This window comes from Peromyscus maniculatus, chromosome 4 (genome assembly GCF_049852395.1).
Source record: "Peromyscus maniculatus bairdii isolate BWxNUB_F1_BW_parent chromosome 4, HU_Pman_BW_mat_3.1, whole genome shotgun sequence".
In the NCBI taxonomy this organism is placed as follows: domain Eukaryota; kingdom Metazoa; phylum Chordata; class Mammalia; order Rodentia; family Cricetidae; genus Peromyscus; species Peromyscus maniculatus.
In genome coordinates this window covers 97,217,851-97,237,162 of record NC_134855.1, presented here as the reverse complement: position 1 = coordinate 97,237,162, position 19,312 = coordinate 97,217,851, and the positions used below count along the sequence as shown (strand labels likewise).

The 19,312-nt window shown below is 44.5% G+C and overlaps 2 protein-coding genes across 15 annotated transcripts in view; one reads left to right on the top strand and one right to left on the bottom strand.

The window, feature by feature from the left end:
• Positions 1 to 2,749, bottom strand: part of Chp1 (calcineurin like EF-hand protein 1) — a 35,298-nt gene extending 32,549 nt beyond the window's left edge. The window contains exon 1 of the mRNA XM_006991260.4: positions 2,476 to 2,749. Within this exon, the coding sequence (XP_006991322.1) occupies positions 2,476 to 2,542 (67 nt within the window). The 5' untranslated portion in view covers positions 2,543 to 2,749. The remainder of the gene's footprint in view (positions 1 to 2,475) is intronic.
• A 12-nt stretch (positions 2,750 to 2,761) lies between these two features.
• The window catches only part of Exd1 (exonuclease 3'-5' domain containing 1), a 49,699-nt gene continuing 33,148 nt past the window's right edge, over positions 2,762 to 19,312 (top strand). For 2 of the 14 annotated variants that reach the window (XM_076570377.1, XM_042275975.2), the window contains exons 1-5: positions 2,862 to 3,003; positions 8,053 to 8,238; positions 10,007 to 10,064; positions 10,341 to 10,468; positions 14,980 to 15,038. In XM_076570377.1, the coding sequence (XP_076426492.1) occupies positions 8,106 to 8,238; positions 10,007 to 10,064; positions 10,341 to 10,468; positions 14,980 to 15,038 (378 nt within the window). In that variant the 5' untranslated portion in view covers positions 2,862 to 3,003; positions 8,053 to 8,105. Of the gene's footprint in view, positions 3,004 to 3,366; positions 3,565 to 8,052; positions 8,239 to 9,684; positions 9,771 to 10,006; positions 10,065 to 10,335; positions 10,469 to 14,979; positions 15,039 to 19,312 lie in introns of those variants that run through there. The other 12 variants (XM_042275973.2, XM_042275976.2, XM_042275979.2 and 9 more) reach the window with 12 other exon arrangements.

Sequence of the window (19,312 nt, the reverse complement as noted above, 5' to 3'; positions counted from 1 at the left end):
CCTGTAGCCAACAGGACTGACTAACAGTTGCTGGGACACCCTAGGTTAACTTAGCCAAAATTAATCCATTATGTGTCAAGATCCAACTCCTGTATGCCACAAGGCCAGCTCACGACTCTTCCTTAAATTCTGAAGGTGGGTGCTGCAGGATTTCAGTTTCCTTATGTCCTGATGCTAATCATAACTCTCTGGCTTATCTCCCCAGCCAGGCTGTGGGTGTCTTTTGTCACCATCTGCTCTGAATATCTAGCATAATATTACATAGATGCTGCAAAATTTCAGTACTTGTTTCGTTGGGCTTTCCCAATCAACACATACACTGGTTTTGGTGACAATCTTTCTCATACTTGAATCACTCTTGGGTAATCAGGATAATAGTTCAAGTCTGTGATTACTTGGGTTTGTCCATGAGTCACAAGGTAAAAGAACTCAGCCCTACAGCCAGGACTTATGAAAAGAAACTGGAATGATATTACTGTTCCATTCACTCTGAAGCAAAAACAGCTTTTTCCCCAGTTGGGCATAATGGCTTATACTTAGAATCCTAGCACCCAGGAAGCTGAAGCAGGGGAACGGACATGAGTTTGAAATTAGCCTGGGCTATGTAAAGAAACTTTTTGTTTTTGTTTTGTTTTTTGGGCTCATTTGTTTTGTTTTGTTTTTGGAGACAGGGTTTCTCTGTGTAGCTCTGGCTGACCTGGAACTTGCTCTGTAGACCAGGCTGGCCTCCAACTCACAGAGATCCACCAGCCCCTGTCTCCCTGGTACTAGGATTAAAGGCCACCATCACCTGGCTGTTTTGTTTTGTTTTTAAAAACAGGGTTTCCCTGTGTAGCCCTAGCTATTCTGGAGCATGTTATGTAGACCAGGCTGGCCTTGAACTCAGAGATCCACCTGCTTCTGCCAGGACTAAAGGTGTGCTGTGCATCACCAGGCCCGGTTTATGTAGTAAATTCCAAGCAAGTCTGGGCTACAGAATAAGACCTTGTGTCAAAAGAAAACAAAACAAGAGCTTGTCCCAACTCACTACACTTCCTCATGATGTGACTCTGTGCTTGAAACACAGATGCTTTAATTTGGTTGTCACCTTAGATGTAAAGAAGTCATTATGTTTACAAGTGTGGTCAGAGGTCATGGCCACAAAATGTAGTAAAATGCTTGCTGAATCCAGCTGAATCCATTTCTACTCATGGAATCAGAATAAGTCATGAAATGTCCATAAAGGTGAGTAGCCAAACAAAAGCTATAAAAAGTTAAGTAATTTCTGTCATCCACTCAAAATTGTGACAAGGATCACCTTGGTTAAGGAGGCAGGTCGGCGTGGTTCAAGACCTCGGCCAGGCTTGGCAGCCATATGTGTTAGTAAGGCACTGCGGTAGAGGAAGCAGACCAATGCGGTAGGAGGTGGGGCTAGATAACATCTCTCCCAACTGGAATACTCTAGAAAGTTGAACTTGTCAGACAGCCAGGACAACTTTTAATTTATCCAAGGACTCCATTCCTGGAGCATTCTGTAATTCGCCCAGCAATCCCTCAGTACTATTTGCCACTGTGTTACTTGGTGCTCACGTTATCGTCAACACAGGTACCATGAAGACACAGCTTAAGAAACTCACCAAAGTCACAAGGATCACTAAGATAGCAAGGGAGCAACACAACTGTGTCATACACTATCAAGGGCTTTTCAGAGGTTTGGTGGTGTTCTCAGTGCGTCTGAATTCCTTAAGCCCTGTTGCTCCTTTGTTCAGGTTAATAAAGAGGAACCCAGAGTATATATTTAAAAAAAAAAAAATCTGTTCCTGGTACAAGCTCACAGATTTTGGAATACATCCAGTTTCAATGCATAAGATACAGCAACACAGCAGAAATTAATATGTATGAAAATAGGACAAGTGTCCTCATTGTATCTTTAAAAACCTGGTCACTATACCCGTGCTTTTTCTCCAACAGTTCAGATTTAGAAGTCTCAGGTTTTCGGACTCCTGATTGCTTAGAGGTCTCCAGTCCCTGGTCACAAGCCTTACTATACGATCTTCTTTCCTGAGTCTATTCTTCCTTGCGTGTGATTTTAGCAGTTCTAGGTCCTTGCCGAGAAACCTCATTGGTGTGTACTACGTTTGGATTTGCTTCTGCTTTACCTGCTGTTCAGGATGTAAGAGAGGCAAGGTAAAGAAAGAAAATTCGCGGACTTTCGTGGGCAAGAGTGGAGTGGTGGTGTCTGTGCTCCGTGGCTGGACCGAGACTCCGGGCTCCTGAGGCAAGACAGCACCTAGAGGAGCCACTTCCCGGCTCCGAGAAGCTACAGATGAACGCCCGGGTACCCTAGCCTTCGGCTACCCCAAACACCAGAGGCTGCACGGGACCCTCCCAACAAAGCCACCGCACCCAGATCGAGACCTCAGCGACAACCGCCCTCAATACCGAGGCCAGCCGGAGGCGCCCGGCCGCCTTCCCACCCCCCCAACCCCAACTCACAGCCAGTCTCCTTCTTGATCTCCTCGAGCTCTTCGTCCCGCAGTAACGTGGAGGCCCGAGACCCCATCACCGTGGCGGGAGCTCCTTCGGGAGCGGCAGCGCCAGAAGCTACGGCGGCAGGAGGGGAGGAGGGAGGGAAGGGCCAGGGGTCAAGAAGGGAGAGGGCACTGTTTCTCTTGCGGCCCGGGGAGGGAAACCAGGGGTGGCGCGCGGGGGAGGGCGGCCCGGCGCCAGCCAATCGGGAGCGAGGCCGCGCCCTGCGCAGGCGCCAACGTCAGAGCTTGGCGCTCGAGCCCGGAATGAATCAGCCCGGCGGCTGCGGGAGTCCAAAGGCAGGCGGGCCCCGCCCCCGGAACCACCGCCGCCGCCGGCCTTAAAACGGCGATGCCAGGGCGGCGCTAGCGACCACCATTAAAAGGGCAGTGCCGCCGCCCGAGCCGCCGTTTTTCCGACGCACCAGAGGCAGACGCTCAGCGTCACCCACAGGTTTCCCGGAGGACTCTTAACGCCAGGAATCCCACCCTCCAGGTGACAGGCATGGAGGAGAAACAAAAGCGACAGAACGAGCGGGGGAAAGCCTAGGGTGGATCCCCCGCCTGGGCCTGGCGCGGTCTTTCCTGCTCTCTCTCAGTCTCTCGTCCTTTTTCCTTCCCCTGGCCACGGAGTAGGTTGGGGTTGGGGTGGGGGCCGCACGCCGATTGCCTGCGTCTTTCCTGCGCTTCCCCACCTCCGGCCGCTGGAGGGCGCTGGCAGCCGCCTCGCGGCCGCACGCCTATTGGCTGCATCTTTTCTGCCCTCTCTGCCCTGGCCGCTGGAGGGCGCTGGCGGCCGCACGCCGATTGGCTGCGTCCTTCCGGCGTTCCGCCGTAAGGGGGTGCTGGCCGGCTCGGGGCCGCAAGCTGATTGGCTGCTCCGGGAAGCTGCAGGTCGTTCGCCCCGCGGGCGTAGTAGGCTCTTGCGGTTTCGGCGGCTGGCATTGCGAGCTTTCATCCGGTTTGTGTCAAGGCTGTGCCGAGATAACTCCCAGATTTCTTCTCTAACGGTAGTTCCTCGTCAATTGGAGGAACTCACCATCTGACTGAAATTAAGGTCCGGATTCCCCAAATTTCTTTGCCCGGGGGTGAGTGGGGGTGGGTGGTAGAGGACCCTAAAGGTGAGAAGGTGAGGGAGAGAGAATACCTCGAGCAGGGACTGTCATTTACACTTCGAAATTTATCTTGTTTTAAAGGTGAGGATTTTTAAACCGTGAGCCAGCATTTGGTAGGTTTCTCAGGGAAGTTGCGAGTTGAGCAAAGCCTAAGAAATACTGGGAAGTCCTGTTCTAGGAGTTTTGTTTGTTTTTTTGCCACTCATTGATACCATGCTTGTAATCCCAGGAGGTGGAGGCTGGAGGATTAGGAGTTGATGCTGCAGGTAGCGAGTTTGAGGCCAGCCTGGGCCCATAAAACCCTTCCTAGACGCGGGGAAATACTTTTCTTTTTTTTTTCCAGAGGAGCCCTGGCTGGTCTTGGTCTCTTAAATGGCTGGAATTACACACTTGAGCCTCTATGCGGGTCTTGCATTTTATTTCTCTCTCTCTCTCTCTCTCTCTCTCTCTCTCTCTCTCTCTCTCTCTCTCTCTCTCTCTCTCGTTTTTTGTTTTTCGAGACAAGCCCTGGCTGTTCTGGAACTCGATATGTAGACCAGGCTGGCCTCGAACTCAGATATTTGCCTGCCTCTGCCTCCCCGAAGGCTGGGATTAAAATTGTGCACTGGGATTAAGCGTGCGCCACCACTGCCCAGTTTGCGTTTTATTTTATGGCATTTTTTTGTTTGCTAAAGAAAAGGTTAAAAGTCGCATCTTAGTATACACCCTCTCAAGTGAAGCAGTGGTCTTACCGCGGCATCACCTGTCTTGCCCCTTGACCCCTTTGTTTAGAACCAGCTTGAGAAATGGAAGAAGTTCTCATCAACTTAGTGCCGAAATATCGTAGCACCTTTCTCAAATTGCCTCAGGCTCCTGGCTTCAAAGTTACTTAGGCCATTGCAGCTCAGCCTTAGTCCCCAAGGCCCCTCTGCCCACTGAAGTTCTAGTCTGACTCAGTTGTTTCCTAATTAACCCCTTGTCTTACCCCATCTGAGATCAGCCTTCCTGTGATCATTTTGGATGTGGCAGTCTTAGAAGCCCATTAATGTGGTGTGGAATCTTGATGTCATACACATGCATAATCCCTCTCTTGGTTGGCCTGGAAGCTTATCTCTTCATCCTGACATTTTTTTCCTCCTAATTTCTAATATAAATTTTGATAACTATATCCAGTTAAACCCTTTGTGTGAGGTCTGGTGGCTAATGTCTATAATCACAGCACTGAGGAAGCAGAGGCAGAAATATCTTTGCAAATTCAAGGTCACCGTGGTCTAGATAGGGCATTCCGGTCCAGCCGGGGCTACTCAGGAAGATGTGTGATATTTTGTTTATCTTCTGACAAATAAGGCTTGCCCGGAGATCAGAGAAGCAGAGCAGCCAGCCACCTCTTAACCTCTCTGAATGCTCATCTCCAATAGGGGCAAGATCCTATCTATGAAACCTCAGACTGTCTCTACCCACCTTATATTCCTGTCTGATTCCTGCTTCCTCCTACCAAGTACTGGGATCAAAGGTGTGTGCCACCACTGCCTGGTCTCTATGATTAACTAGTGGCTAGCTCCGCCCTCTGATCTCCAGCAAGCTTCATTTGTCAGAACACAAACCAAATATACAACAGGAAGATCCTGTCTAAAAACAAAAAGCAGTAACTAAAATTTCTTTGCTATGTGGGATTTTTTTCTGATTTGTTTTAACCTTTAAAAGTGGTATTTGTGTGCTGGGCAGTGGTGGTGCACACCTCTAATCCCAGCACTCTGGAGACAGAGGAAGGCAGATCCAAGTTTGAGGTCAGCCTGATTTTAACAGTAAGTTCCAGAACAGCCAAAGGTACACAGAGAAACCTGTCTTGGGGAAAAAAAAAAAAAAAAAACTTAAAAAAAAAAAAAAAGGCCAGGGCGGTGGCGCACGCCTTTAATCCCAGCACTTGGGAGGCAAAGGCAACCGGATCTCTATGAATTTGAGGTCAGCCCGGTCTACAAATCGAGTTCCAGGACGGCTAAGGCTACACAGAGAAACCCTGTCTCAAAAAACCACACACAAAAAAGATTACTGGGGCTAGAGGCTGCTTGGCATTCAGGTCCCAGTACCCATTTGATGACTCACCATTTGTAACTCCAGCTCCTTCTGGCTTCTGAGGGCACTACATACATGTGGTTCACAGACATACATGCAAACAAAGCACCCATACATACAAAATGATAATAATAAAGGTCCAGTGTCATGGTACATGCCTTTAATCCCAACACTCTAGAGCACTCTTTGTGAGTTCAAGGCCACCTACCCTACAAAGAATCCCAGGCCAGCCAGGGCAACACAGTGAGACCCTGTTTCAAAAGCACAATAATAATAAACTAAAACTTTTAAAATTAAAAACAAAAATAAATAAAAAATTTTAAATAAAAGAAGTAGAGTGAAAAAAAAAAAACATAGTACCAGGGCTAGGGCTGTGTCTCGGTGACAGAGTGCTTGCTTACCTATGCAAGGCTCTGGGTTCAGTCCCCAGCGTCACAAGTATAAACAGACAAAAGCACTTGGGAGCTGGGAAGTCGGCTCAGTGAAAACCAGACATAGCATATTTCTTTAATTGCAGCATCCAGGATACAGAGGCAGGTGCATCTCTATTGAGTTCTACTCCAGGCTGGTCTTTATAGCAAATTCTATGCCTTCCAGGGCTATACAGTAAGACTTTATCTCAATAAAATAAGGAAGAAGCTTCTATTTAGCTATGATGAGAAAGGGGATACCATGTCCATTTTTTAAATTGAAAATGGTTTTTCATATAATACATTCTGATTATGATTTCCCCTCCCTTATCTCCTCCAGATCTTCCCCACCTGCTACACTTCCAATTCCATTCCTCCTTTCCCTCGTTCTCTAGAAAACAAACACGCCTTTAATCCCAGCACTTGGGAGGCAGAGGCAGACAGATCTCAGTGAGATCGAAGCTAGTGTGGTCTACAGAGTGAATTCCAGGACAGCCAGAGCTACGTAGAGGGACACTGTCTCAAAAATACAAAAACAAAACAAAAAAGCAGGCAAATAAACAAACTAGAATAAAACAAAAAGAACAAGAAACACACCAAGTCCATAAAAACACAAAATTGGAAACCATAGTATACAAGCAAAAGTCCAATATTTCCAAAAATAACCATTGAGTTCATTTTTCATAGGCCGTGTACTACTAGACCCAGAGTCTGCCTGCCCTTAAATGTGGTTTGTATACCCAGTGAGACTTCATTGGAGAAGCTAATGTTTCCTTTGTGAGCAGTTGTCAACTGGAGACAGATTCTTAGAGATGGGAGCTGGTGTCCACCCACCTCTCAGTGCTGGGACCTGTGCAGTCCCTGTGCATGATGCCATAGTCTGTGAGTTCCTATGTTCCTCAGTCCCCTGGTGTCTAGAGTCATCTATCCCCTCTGGCTCTTAAAAATCTTTCGGCTTCCTCTCTTCCACATCCTTCACTGACCATGCCCATTTTATAAACAAAAAAGCTAATCTTGTCTTGCCCAGAGCCCTACAGTTTTGAGTTTCCTACATAAGAATTAAAATTGTGGGGCTGGAGAGATCAGTGCTTAAGATCTCTTTCAGAGGACACAGCTTTAGTTCCCAGCAACCATCAGCAACTCCAGTTTCAGGGGATCTGGTGCCCTCTTCTGGCTTCCTCGGGTACTAAACTAATGTGCAGAGACATACATGGAAGCAAAACAACTGTACACATAAAATAAAAATAAATAAAATTGTACTTGCTGTGGTTCTTCTTAGTATTCTAAAATAAGGAACAAAACCAAACTACTCTTCTTATCCCTTAGAGCAGTGGTTCTCAACCTTCCTAATGCTGTGACCCTTTAATACAGGTCCTCATGTTGTGGTGACCCCCAACCATAATTTTATTTTGTTGCTACTTCATAACTAATTTTGTTACTGTTATGAATCGTAATGTAAATATATGATATGTAAAATATCTGATATTCAGCCCCTGTAAAAGGGTCTTTTAATAACCCCCCCCCCCCCCACCCAAAGGGGCCACAACTCACAGGTTGAGAACCACTGCCTTAGAAATTTAGAGAAATGCACCACCAGGTGGTGGTGTTGGTGGTGGTGCACACCTTGAATGCACACCTGGGAGGCAGAGGCAGGTGGATCTCTGTGAGTTTGAGACCAGCCTGGTCTACAAAGGGAATTTACAGGACAGCCAGGACTGTTATACAGAGAAAACCTGCTCCCCCCCCCGCCCCCCCAAAAAAACCAAAGATTTGGAGAAATGGTAAATAACCAAACTTTTGAAATTTTTGAGACAGGGTGTTCCTGACTTGCCTGAAACTTACAGTGTAGACCAAGCTGTTGTAGTCAGAGACCACCCTCACCTCGGTCTTCTGGATGAAAGATGTGCACCACCATACCCAGATCAAAATAGTCTTTTCAAAATAATGGTCTCTTTGTTAATTTTTAAGTGTTTGGATGCTTGACGAAGATTCTTTGAAGTCTGCTTTTGGAATCACAGAGCATGGATCCCAGCAGTGACTACCATTTCCTCAACCACATTTTGTGGAGAAGAGTGAAACTCACCTTGGTTTCTGGCATCTTCGAGGGCGTGCTCCAGCATGTGGATCCTAACAAGATTGTTGTCCTAAAAAATGGTTGGGTTCTATTTGTCATTTTCTTCTGCCTTCTTAAGAGATTAGCAGCTGCGTGTGGGTGGTGATTGTGGGCAGCATTAGTAGCTGGGAAAGCAGTGTTGTTCCTATTTTAAGAAAGGTATGAGAAAAATATTAGAATACTATTCCCGAGCAGAGCAACATGGCTGCCTGTGTTGGGTGGTCCTCACTTGTGTACTCTCACTGACATTACAGTGGAAATTTTCTTTATTATTTACTTAATGAATGTGAGTGTTTTGTCTGCATGTATGTCTGTGTGCCACATGCATGCCTGGTGCCCTCTGAGGCCAGAAGAAGACATAGGACCCCCAGATGGTTGTGAATTGTTACATGGGTGCTGGAATCAAACCCTGGTCCTCTGGAAGAGCAGTCAGTGCTCTGAACTGCTGAGCCATCTCTCCAGCCCTGAGGGTGGTAGTTTTCAATATATACTTCTAAAATTTGGGAACTTCTGTTAATTATTGTTGACATGAATATTGAAATCAATCTTGTTATTGAAATTGCTTTTGGCTTCAACAGAGGGGGAAAAAAATCACAGGTGTAAAGAATTAATTTGTCTCAGACAAAAAGAAGTCCAGAAGTCAGGAGTTCAGGGCCAGTCTCAACTACATAATGAGTTTGAAGCCAGCCTGGAATACATGAGAACCTGTGTCAAAAGCCCAAACCAGGGCTGGGGATGTAGCTCAGTTGGTTGAGTTCTTGGCTAACACACAGAAAGCCCGAGGTTCAGACCCTCACCCCACACAGGACAGGTGTAGTGGCACATGTCTTTCTTGTTGTTGTTTTGCAGGGGGTGGGGGTTGTGTGTGTGTGTGTAGCTTTAGCCTGTCTTTAGACTAGGTCAGCCTCAACTCTCAGATCTGCCTGACTTTGCCTCCTGAGTCCTGGGATTAAAGACATGGGCCACCACTGCTGGGCTGGCCCATGTCTTTAATACCAGCAATTGGGATTTTTTTTTTCTTTTTAGTTTCTTTTTTTTTTTCTTTTTTTCTTTTTTTTTCCTTTTGGCAGAGTCTCATTATATAGCCTTGGCTGGTCTGGAACTTGCTATATAGACCAGGTTGGCCCCAATCTCACAGAGATCTGTCTCCCGAGTGCTGGGATTAAAGTTGTGTGCCCACCACCACTTTGCAGGATTTTTTAAAAAAAAGATTATTTATTTATTAAATATACAGTGTTTTGTCTGCATGTGTGCCTGTAGGCAAGAAGAGGGCACCAGATCTCATTACAGATGGTTGTGAGCTCCCATGTGGGTGCTGGGAATTGAACTTAAGTGCTCTTAACTGCTGAGCCATCTCCACAACTGAGGAAGAAGGGATTTTTATATAAAACTTGTATTTCAGTAATTTTAAGAGAGTTCACAGTTTCTTGCAGTTTTGGGGGAAATAGTATGTGTTATTAACCAGACACAGTTTTATATCTGTGAAGATTCTTTTCTATCACAGTGAAGAACGTAGAGACAGGCCGGAGTGTCCCAGGAGTGAAAATGTTTTTTGGGCATGAGATTTTGAATGGTAAGTTTTATGTTCCCTAATCACTAGTTGAAATCTGCCATAGAAAACTTACTTCTCTGCCTCATTCAGGCATTTGAAAGAAAATAGGATTTATCTTGTCTTTAGTACTGTATACATGAACTTGTTTTTTTCTGCTTTCCACCCATTTATAGTCTGCAATCGAGCACGGTGTGTGGGGTGGGGTGGCTGGTGGCTTTCCGCTGGAAACTGTTGAAAATCTTCTGGTTGTTTTTCAGTGGAACTAATGGATGAAGCAGAACAAGGTGCATCCGGAGAAAAGGCATCTTCTGTTAGGTATTACGAGACAGTTTCTTCACTGTGAGGTTTTCCAAGTGAGCACAGTAGAGGAGACAGACTTAACTCTAGTCCACTAGCTGCTTACTTCTCAAATGGTCTAAGGAACTAAAAACAAGCAGGTCAGTGTGTCTGTCTCTAGATGGCGCTGCAGGCAGTGGATGTGAGCAGTGTAGACATGGGCTGCAGTCTTTGCTGTTAACGAGTAGGGAGATCTGTCCATGGCATCGGTAACAAAGGACAAGTTCATCTGAATATGGTTTTTTGTAAGGATAGCATAAATACAGAAAGAGCTGGAATGGAGAAAATGAAAGACGAAGACCTAACTGTATGTGAACCTGCTTCACCTGCACCAGAGGCACCCACCAGCTCCTTACTCAGTGACCTCAAATACTGCCCATCGGGTGAGTGCTGGACCTCTGAATTTGCTAGGCTCTTTTTTTTTTTTATTGTGCCTCACAGTAAAATTGTGAATTAAGGTAAGTATTATAAATTATGTATTTAGTTGACATGGGAATGCATACTGTGTGCCAGGATTGGGGATGCTGCCCTCACTGAGCTCTGATACAAAAGGTGCTAAATAAAATGAATGAATAGGAAATATGTGCCATACTGCACCTGTAACCCCACCACTAAGAGGTAGAAGAGGATCAAGAGTTCAAGGATAGAATTGGCTACATTAGCAAGTTTGAGGACAACCTAGGGTATATGAGACCCTGTCTCAAAAAAGAAAAAATGAGTAAAATATATAGAATGCTAGTACTCTATTACCACATGCTGAGAATAGCAGGACAGTAAGCTTCACATGTCCAGGGCAGGTCTTACTGAAGTAGTAACGTTAGCATAAAGGCCTAAAGGAGGGAGGCACTGAGCTGTTTGGATGTCATGAGAAATGCCTCCCTTTGTTCTTTGTTTTGAGCCGCAGTCTAGTATTAGATAGCCCTGGCTGCTGTGGTACTCCTTATGAACCCAGGTTGGCATCAGTTTCCCAAATGGTAGGATTAAAAACAAGCGCCACCACTCCAAGCTCTTGTTTTCAAACAGGGTTTCTCTGTGTAGCTCTGGATGTCCTGGAACTCACTATGTAGACCAGGCTGGCCTTGAACTCAGATCCACCTGCCACCACGCCCAATTTTTCAATTGGTTAGTTTTTGTTGTTTTGTGATAGGGTCTCACTCCTATAGCCCAGGATTCATTCTGTAGCTAGCAGGCTAGCCTCAAACTCGTCAACAATCTTTCCTTGGCCCTTATGAGACTGAGATTATAGGCATGAGATACAGCACATGCTGAGAGATGTAGTTAAACTTAGAAAAGAAAAACGTAAAGGCTCTAGAGGTAGGACATGCCAAGATATCGAAGCAACAGCGAGGAAATCATTATATATGGAGCAGAAGAAGAAGGAATAAGTGATGAGGTGGATTGATGGGTCACTGAGAAATTTATAGACCATTAAAGGGGTGTAGGACTCTGAAGAGAGAAAGGAAGCAAAGTAATGAAGAGCTTTTGGGTTTTGGTTTTTCATTAAAAAAAAAAAAAGTAGCCAGGAGGTGGTGGCCCACACCTTTAATCCCAGGCAGAGGCAGGCGGATCTCTGTGAGTTTGAGGCCAGCCTGGGCTACAGAGTGAGATCCAGGAAAGGCTCCAAAGCCACACAGAGAAACCTTGCCTCCAAAAACATAAAATAAAAAACAAAGTTAGTTTTTGTGGTATACACCTTTAATCGCATTACTAAGAGACTGAGGCCAGCCAGGGCTACAGAGACCCTTTTTCAAAAAACCAACCAACCAACGACACAAACACATCTAGACAGCTTTGGGAAGAAATTATAATTCTTTGTTTTTCATTATTCTATCTCACACTGTCCATGATAACCTGGAACTCAAGGCAATCTCCTGCCAGTCTTCTAAGTCTTAAGATAACAAATAAGGACCACCATGCCTGATCTTCCTTCTCAATGATACATATTGAGTTTAATATATATAGTTTAATTATATATATATATATTATATATTAATTATATATATTAGTGTTTTTGAAACAGGATTTTTTTATGTAGTCCTGGCTGTCCTGGAACTTTATAGATCAGGCTGGCCTCAAACTCACAGAGCTCCGCTTGCCTCTGCTTCCCAGGTGCTGGGATTAAAAGCGTGCACCACCACCACCACTGCACAGCTTATGTTTTAAATTTTCCATTACATTTATTTGTGTGTGGGGATATATGTGTGTCATGACATGCATGTGGTGGTAGAGAGTCACCTTGAAGGAAGGGTTTCTCTCCTTCTGCCATGTGCATCTTGTATTGAACTCAGGCTGTCCGGCTCTGCAGTAAGTGCCTACACAATGAACCATCTCATTGGCTTGAAATATTGGAAACCCCTCAGGACAGTGCCCTCGACTCCAGTGGAAGCAGTAGAGTAGGTAGGAAGCACTGTACTTCTAGATGTGTGTTGAAGGTGGGGCGGAATATCCTGACAAATTAGATAGGGGTGTGCAAAGATAACGTGGAATCAAAGATGATTTTAGGGGTTTGAACCTTAGCATCTGCAAGTATGAAGAGAGTTATGTAAACTAAGATGAGAAGAACTTCATGCAGAAAAGGTTTTGGAGACCTGAACAGAAGTTCAGTGAATTAGACAGAGTTCTTTAGAGGAACAGAATTAGTAAAATGAGAGAGAGAGAGAGAGAGAGAGAGAGAGAGAGAGAGAGAGAGAGAGAGAGAGAGAGAGACACAGAGAGAGAGAGACACAGAGATGATGATGAATTTCTTAAGTCAGTAACAACAGATAAGTCACACCTGAAAAGCTAAGAATCCGGTAGTTACTAGTTCCTTGAGGCTAAATGCTTCCGCAGTTGGAGTAGTTCCAGAATAGCTGTGTCTCCCTGGTTAGGGGCAAACAGCTGTTAGTTACACAGGGCAGGGTGCCTCAGTAGTCCCAATCTGGTGCAGAAGCCCCTGAGTTTCCTGGAAAGCCTGTGGTGCCCTAGTCCATAATGAAAGCTTGGAAATGCTGGTTCTGAGATCAGTGAAGGAAGCAGCAGCAGCAGAGTAGATTAACTCGGCAGCAGGAGGAAGACCAAGCCAGCAAAAGACCAAATTACTCTCCCTTCTGACATTTGCTTTTATCTGGACTGCTACCAGAAGATCCACCCACAATTGGGTGGACCTTCCCCCGTCAGTCAAGGCAATAAGGACCATTGTTTGGTAAGATGCCCTACTCAGGTTATTCTAATTTGTGGCAATTTTTCCCCCCTGAGACCAGGTTTCTTTTTTGGCTTTGGAGCCTTTCCTGGAACTCACTCTGTAGACCATGCTGGCCTCGAACTCAGAGATCCGCCTGCCTCTGCCTCTCGAGTGCTGGGATTAAAGGCATTCATCACCACTGCCTGGCTATTGTGGCAAGTTTACATTAAAACCAACTGTAACATTCAGTTTTGGTCAATTTAAGTTTGAATAAAGGCCAGGGATGCTGGCACTCAGGTTATATATTGCTGGGAAGATTGTAAGTGGAGGACAGCATGGGCTACATAGTGAAGCCCTGTCCCCAAAATAGAAAATGTAGCCTAGAGATGAGAAGTCTCATATGGAGAGAGAGCTTCAGGAATCAACCAATAGACAGTTTTTTAAAACCTTGAGACCAGCTGAAGTCACCAAAGAGAGCGTGTATAAATGCAAAAGAAGAGGAGGATTATCCTGTGGCACTACAGAGATTGGGAAATAATCAAAAACCCTTAACCGTTCAGTAACTGTGCCAGTTTGAATGGGAATGCCCCAGTAGCTTCATGTATTTGTGTACTTAGTCGCAGGGGATGAACTGTTTGACCCATTAGGAGGTGTGGCCTTGTTGGAGGTGTGTCCCGGGGTGGGCGTTACTGTTTCAGAAGCCCAGCACCAGGCCCACTGTCTCTGCCCGCTGCCTGTGGATCAGAATATGGAACTCTCAGCTCCTGCTCCAGCTCCAGGCTTACTGTCTTGTGCCCTGCCGTGATGATAATGGATGAGCCCTCTGAAACTGTAAACAAGCCTCCAGTTAAATGCTTCCTTTTATGAGAGTTTGGTTGGTCATGGTGTCTCTTCCCAGCAGTAGAATAGTAACCATAACCAAGGCAGCCACCAAAAAATAACTCTTAAGGTAGGGTCTAGGGATGTAATTCAGGATAAGATACTTTAGTCATGTTAACAATGACCTGGGTTTCATTCCCATTATCATCAGATGGGTAAACTGTGGAAGTAGAGGCAGGAAGATCAGAAGTTCAAGGGCATCCTCAGCTACTTAATGAGTTCAAGGCTAGCCTGGACTGTGTGAGACCCTATCTCAAAAAAGACATAATAATAATAATAATAAAAAGACTTTAAAACTCCAACAGTGTGGGTGGGTATTATTCCTTTTCCAGGACTCATTTATTTTAAACTGTTACTTTTTGTTATGAAATGTCTTTTTAAAGTGCTTGACTTGGGCAGGCAGGATGTGTCAGTGGGTAGAGGTGCTTGCTGGCTAGTTTGCGTTCAATCCCCAGAACCCACATAAAGGTAGAAGGGAGAACCCAGTCTACAAAGTTGTTTTATGACCTCCACATTCATGTGAGCGTGTGCACACACACACCCAACACACCATACACATGCATACATAATAATAGATGAATCCCTACAGGAAGGCCTTGGTGTATACTCGGTATGTAAACCTAGAAGAGAGAATCAGTACTGGATTGTGACAGGAATGATAGACCATTCAGTTTGTAAGATTATCCTTGGTAGGACTCTGGTTTACTCTCCGTTGACAAAACAGGATGGTAACTAGTACTCACCAGGTTTGATGTGTGAGGACTGAACAGGTGATAAGGAGTATGTCTAAAATTAGCCAGAGGGCCATTCTCTTGTCAGAAGAGAGAGACATTCAGTGCCACCCTTCTCTTGTAGAGGAAGAGGAGGTGACATACACAGTCATTGGTCAGTTCCAGCAGAAGTTTGGCGCTGCGGTAAGTACTGCCAGTCGTTTACAGTGCGGTCTTCTCTACAGATAGCGAGTCTTGTCTTACAAGTTGATTTTAAGACCTTTGATGTTTTCCCTATTAACAGTATTTTGGTAGTTTTATTATTATTATTTATTTATTTTTATTTTTTGTTTTTTTTCAAGACAGGGCTTCTCTGTGTAGTTTTTGGAGCCTTTCCTGGATCTCGCTCTGGCCTCGAACTCACAGAGATCCACCTGTCTCTGCCTCCCGAGTGCTGGGACTAAAGGTGTGCGCCACCACTGCCGGGCTTAAACAGGTTTTAAAATATTCTTTATATGTGTATGAGTGTTTCATTTACATGTATGTCTGTGCATCCCATTCACACAATGCCTATGGAGTCCAGAAGAGGTCATCAGATCCTCTGGGACTGGAGTTACAAATGGTTGTGAGCTGCCATGTGGGTGCTGGAAATCAGACCCAGATCCTGTGCAAGAAAGCCAGCATTCAACCACTGAACTGTCTCTCCAGCCCTTTGGTGGCTTTAAAATTTACTTGTGTGTGTGTGTGTGTGTGTGTGTGTGTGTGTGTGTGTGTGTGTGTGCGCGCGCGCGCGCGCAGGCATGAGTGCCATAACAGACATCTTTCAGGAGTCAGTTCTCCCCTTGCACACTGTTTGAGACAGGGTATCTCTTGTTTCTGCTACTGTGCTGTGTCCAGGACAGCTGACCCAGAGCTTCTCGGCAGTTCCCCTGTCTCTGTCGCCCATCACCGGAAGAATGTCGGGGTTACACATGTGCACTACTGCATCAACCTTGTTATATCAAACTCAGGTCTTTAGGTCTGCTCAGCTAGTGTTAGCCCAGGGTAGCCTAGAACTAGCTCAGGGTACCAGGTTTGTATGGCAGGCAGGTTTACCCACTGAGTCATCTCACTGGCCTTGTTTACTTATTTTTGAGAAAGGCTCTAGCAAATAGTCCATTCCAGCCGTGAACTCAGATATATCTCCTACCTCAGCCCCTTCAGAGTAAGATTGTAGGGATGCATGAAATTTACATTACATTGTTAGATGAGCTGTATAGGTACAATACTTTGAACAAGAGTAGAAACACATGTACAGTATGTTCTAACCAAAATAATCTTAAATTTGTGTCAATATACAAAAATCCATATCACTGTAAAATATTTAAAACTAGTAGTTGCTTTTTTAAAAGTAGATTCAATAATCTATCTTTGTTTTTTTTTTTCAGGACAGGGTTTCTCTGTGTAATAATTTACCTTTTTATCCTATCATTTCTGTGACACATATACAGTATAACAAAAATTTACCCCAAATTTGTATCAATATACAAAAATCCAAGCCAATGTAAAATATTTAAAACTAGTAGCAACTACTAGAAGTAGATTCAGCAATCTACCCTTTTTATCCTATTTCTGTATCCCCCCTTTTTCTTTTTAGAATGAGATCCCTGAATCTAATCTCCTTTGTTCAGCTTTTTCCTGACCTGTACCAATAACAACTTGTAACCAACTCCCCTAAACGATGACAAATATCCATAACCCACTGAACGACCAAAAACAAAAACAAAAACAAAAAAAAAAAAAACTGCCCACCCCTCCTCTTGGGAATGTGGGCTTCATGTTCTTTAAATTACTTCCTGCTGTCTGGGAGAGACAGTATCTTTAGGGGACCCTGAAAAAAATTAGGATAATTGTCAAGTCTTGGGAGAGCAAGCTGTACCATTTGTTGTCCAGTCTCTGTGTAATGGGAAAGTGCAGGGCTTGTCTCAAGTCCTGGCTAGAGGAGTCTGTGATGCTGGATCATCTCAGTCAGCCACCTTGAAATTGTCCTGAGCAGTTTGTAATCCAAAGCTGATCTTCAGGTGGTGTTTGTATGCTTAGTGTTGTCACCATAGTCCAGGTGGAATCATCGTTATGGGGCCCCACCCTCCTTTTGGAGACTTCAAAGGTTGCTATTAGGCATGGTCATAGTTCACTAGAGAGAGCTTAAACATTTTAAATGTCATATACAGCAGATCTCAAAGAGGTTGAAGGACCATAATTTGTTATAAATATCCAGTGTACTTGCCGGGCGGTGGTGGCGCACGCCTTTAATCCCAGCACTCGGGAGGCAGAGGCAGGCGGATCTTTGTGAGTTCGAGGCCAGCCTGGGCTACCAAGTGAGTTCCAGGAAAGGCGCAAAGCTACACAGAGAAACCCTGTCTCGAAAAAACCAAAAAATAAATAAATAAATAAATAAATAAATATCCAGTGTACAAAAACTTAACTCCTAGTTACTTGAGAGAGATTCAATATGAAATCATGTTCAGGAAGCTAGATGAAGCCCTTTTTCTAGAATTAGTACTCTATATAACCTTTAGGATCATGACAAAAAGTTTTAAAAACATCTTATAAATTTTGATACCTTAAGAAAAGCTTTAATAAAACAAAACCAAAGGATCTTGAGATGAGTAGCAATAGAATAGTCCCTGAATTTTGGTTTTTCTTCGGTCCCTATCAGGTGGCTCTTCTGACATAAGATAGAGATTTTGAATTTTCCTTTTAACAAGCATGCTTGGGTTTAGAGGAGAGAACCACTAATGTTGTATGGTATTTTGTTTGTTTTCTGACAAATAAAGCTTGCCTGTAGATCAGAGGGCAGAGCTAGCCACTAGTTAACCATAGAGGCCAGGAAGGGGTGGCACACACCTTTAATCCCAACACTTGGGAGGAAGAAGCAGGAAGATCAGGAGTTCAAGGCTACCCTGGGCTACACAAGATTGAACCAGTCTAATAGAGAAACAGGGCGGTGGAGGCTCAGGCCTTTAATCTCAGCACTAGAGAGGTGGAGACAGGAATAGAAGGCAGGTAGAGATAGGATCTCGCCCATTCAGTCTGAGGATTCATAGAGACAGGACGCCTTATTCAGTCCGAGATTTCTTAGAGATAAAAGTCTCTCGTGGCTGCTGCTCTGCTTCTCTGGTCTTTCACCCTGATATCTGATTCCTCCTGGTTTTTATTGTTAAGACTGATTCGGATCAAGCTTCATTCAGTGTGCCACCATGCCAGGCTGGCCAACCTTTTAGGGATAGCAACTGGACTTTTTTTTTTGTTTAGTTGTTTTTTGTTTTTTGTTTTGCTTTTCGAGACAAGGTTTCTCTGTGTAGCCCTGATATTTCTGGAACTCATTCTGTAGACCAGGCTGGCCTCAAACTCAGGCCTGCCTCAGCCTCCCAAGTGCACAACCATGCTTGGCTAGTAATTTGATTTTTCCCCTTTTTTTGTTTCTCGAGACAGGGTTTCTCTGTGTACCCACCATGGCTGTCCTGGATCTTGCGTCTGTAGACCAGGCTAGCCTCAAACTCATGGAGATCTGCCTGCCTCTGCCTCCCAAGTGCTGCAATTATAAGCGTATGCCACCACTGCCTGGCAGCAATTTGATTTTTGAGACAGGGGCTCCTGTACCCCATGCAGCCTCTAACTTCCTATGTAGCTAAGGTTGATCTTGAACTCCTGATCCTCCTGCCTCCACCTGGGTTACATGAGGACATCAACACACCCAGCTCCTGACTCCCATTTCCTTTTTCTTTTTTTTTCCTTTGGGGTACCAAGAAATGTTTTATTTTTCTTCTTTCTTACAGTAGCTTTGTTAATTGCATAAAATCATGTTTTGTTTTTGCCATTTAAACATTATCACACAATCCTATTCTGAAGGACAAATGCTCATTAACAACAAAGCAAAAATAAAAATTCACAACCTTAATCACCTAGATTTGTCATTAAAAGGAAAAACGGGAGGAGGGGCTTTCTTATAGGCATTTTCACAATGTCACATTTTCTCCTTAAAAGAGAAGGATTTCAAAACGAAAGGTGAATTAACTTAAACAGAAATAGTCATAAAAAGGAACTTTACAGAATTGTCAACAATATTAAGACAACATTGACTAACCGGTTTCCTTACAGCATCTTCCCAACCCCGACCCCGACCCCCAGGACCAAGACAGGATGTCTGACTCCCATTTTCTAAGGACTACTCAGGATGGTGTTTAGGTATAATCTCAGTGATTTTGAAAAAAGGAAGTAACCATCCTTATGTTCACAAATGGACTTCATAACTTATAATTGGGGCTGTGTGGGTCATTTTAATTTGTTACTGATTCAGAGACGAAGTCTCCATAATTTTCTCAGCCTGTCCTCCAATGCAATCCTGCCCTAGCTTCCAAAGTAGCTGGGAAGACAGATGGACACCACCATGCCTGTCATACATATGTCTTTAAAGGGAGAGCTGACTTTTAGCAGTT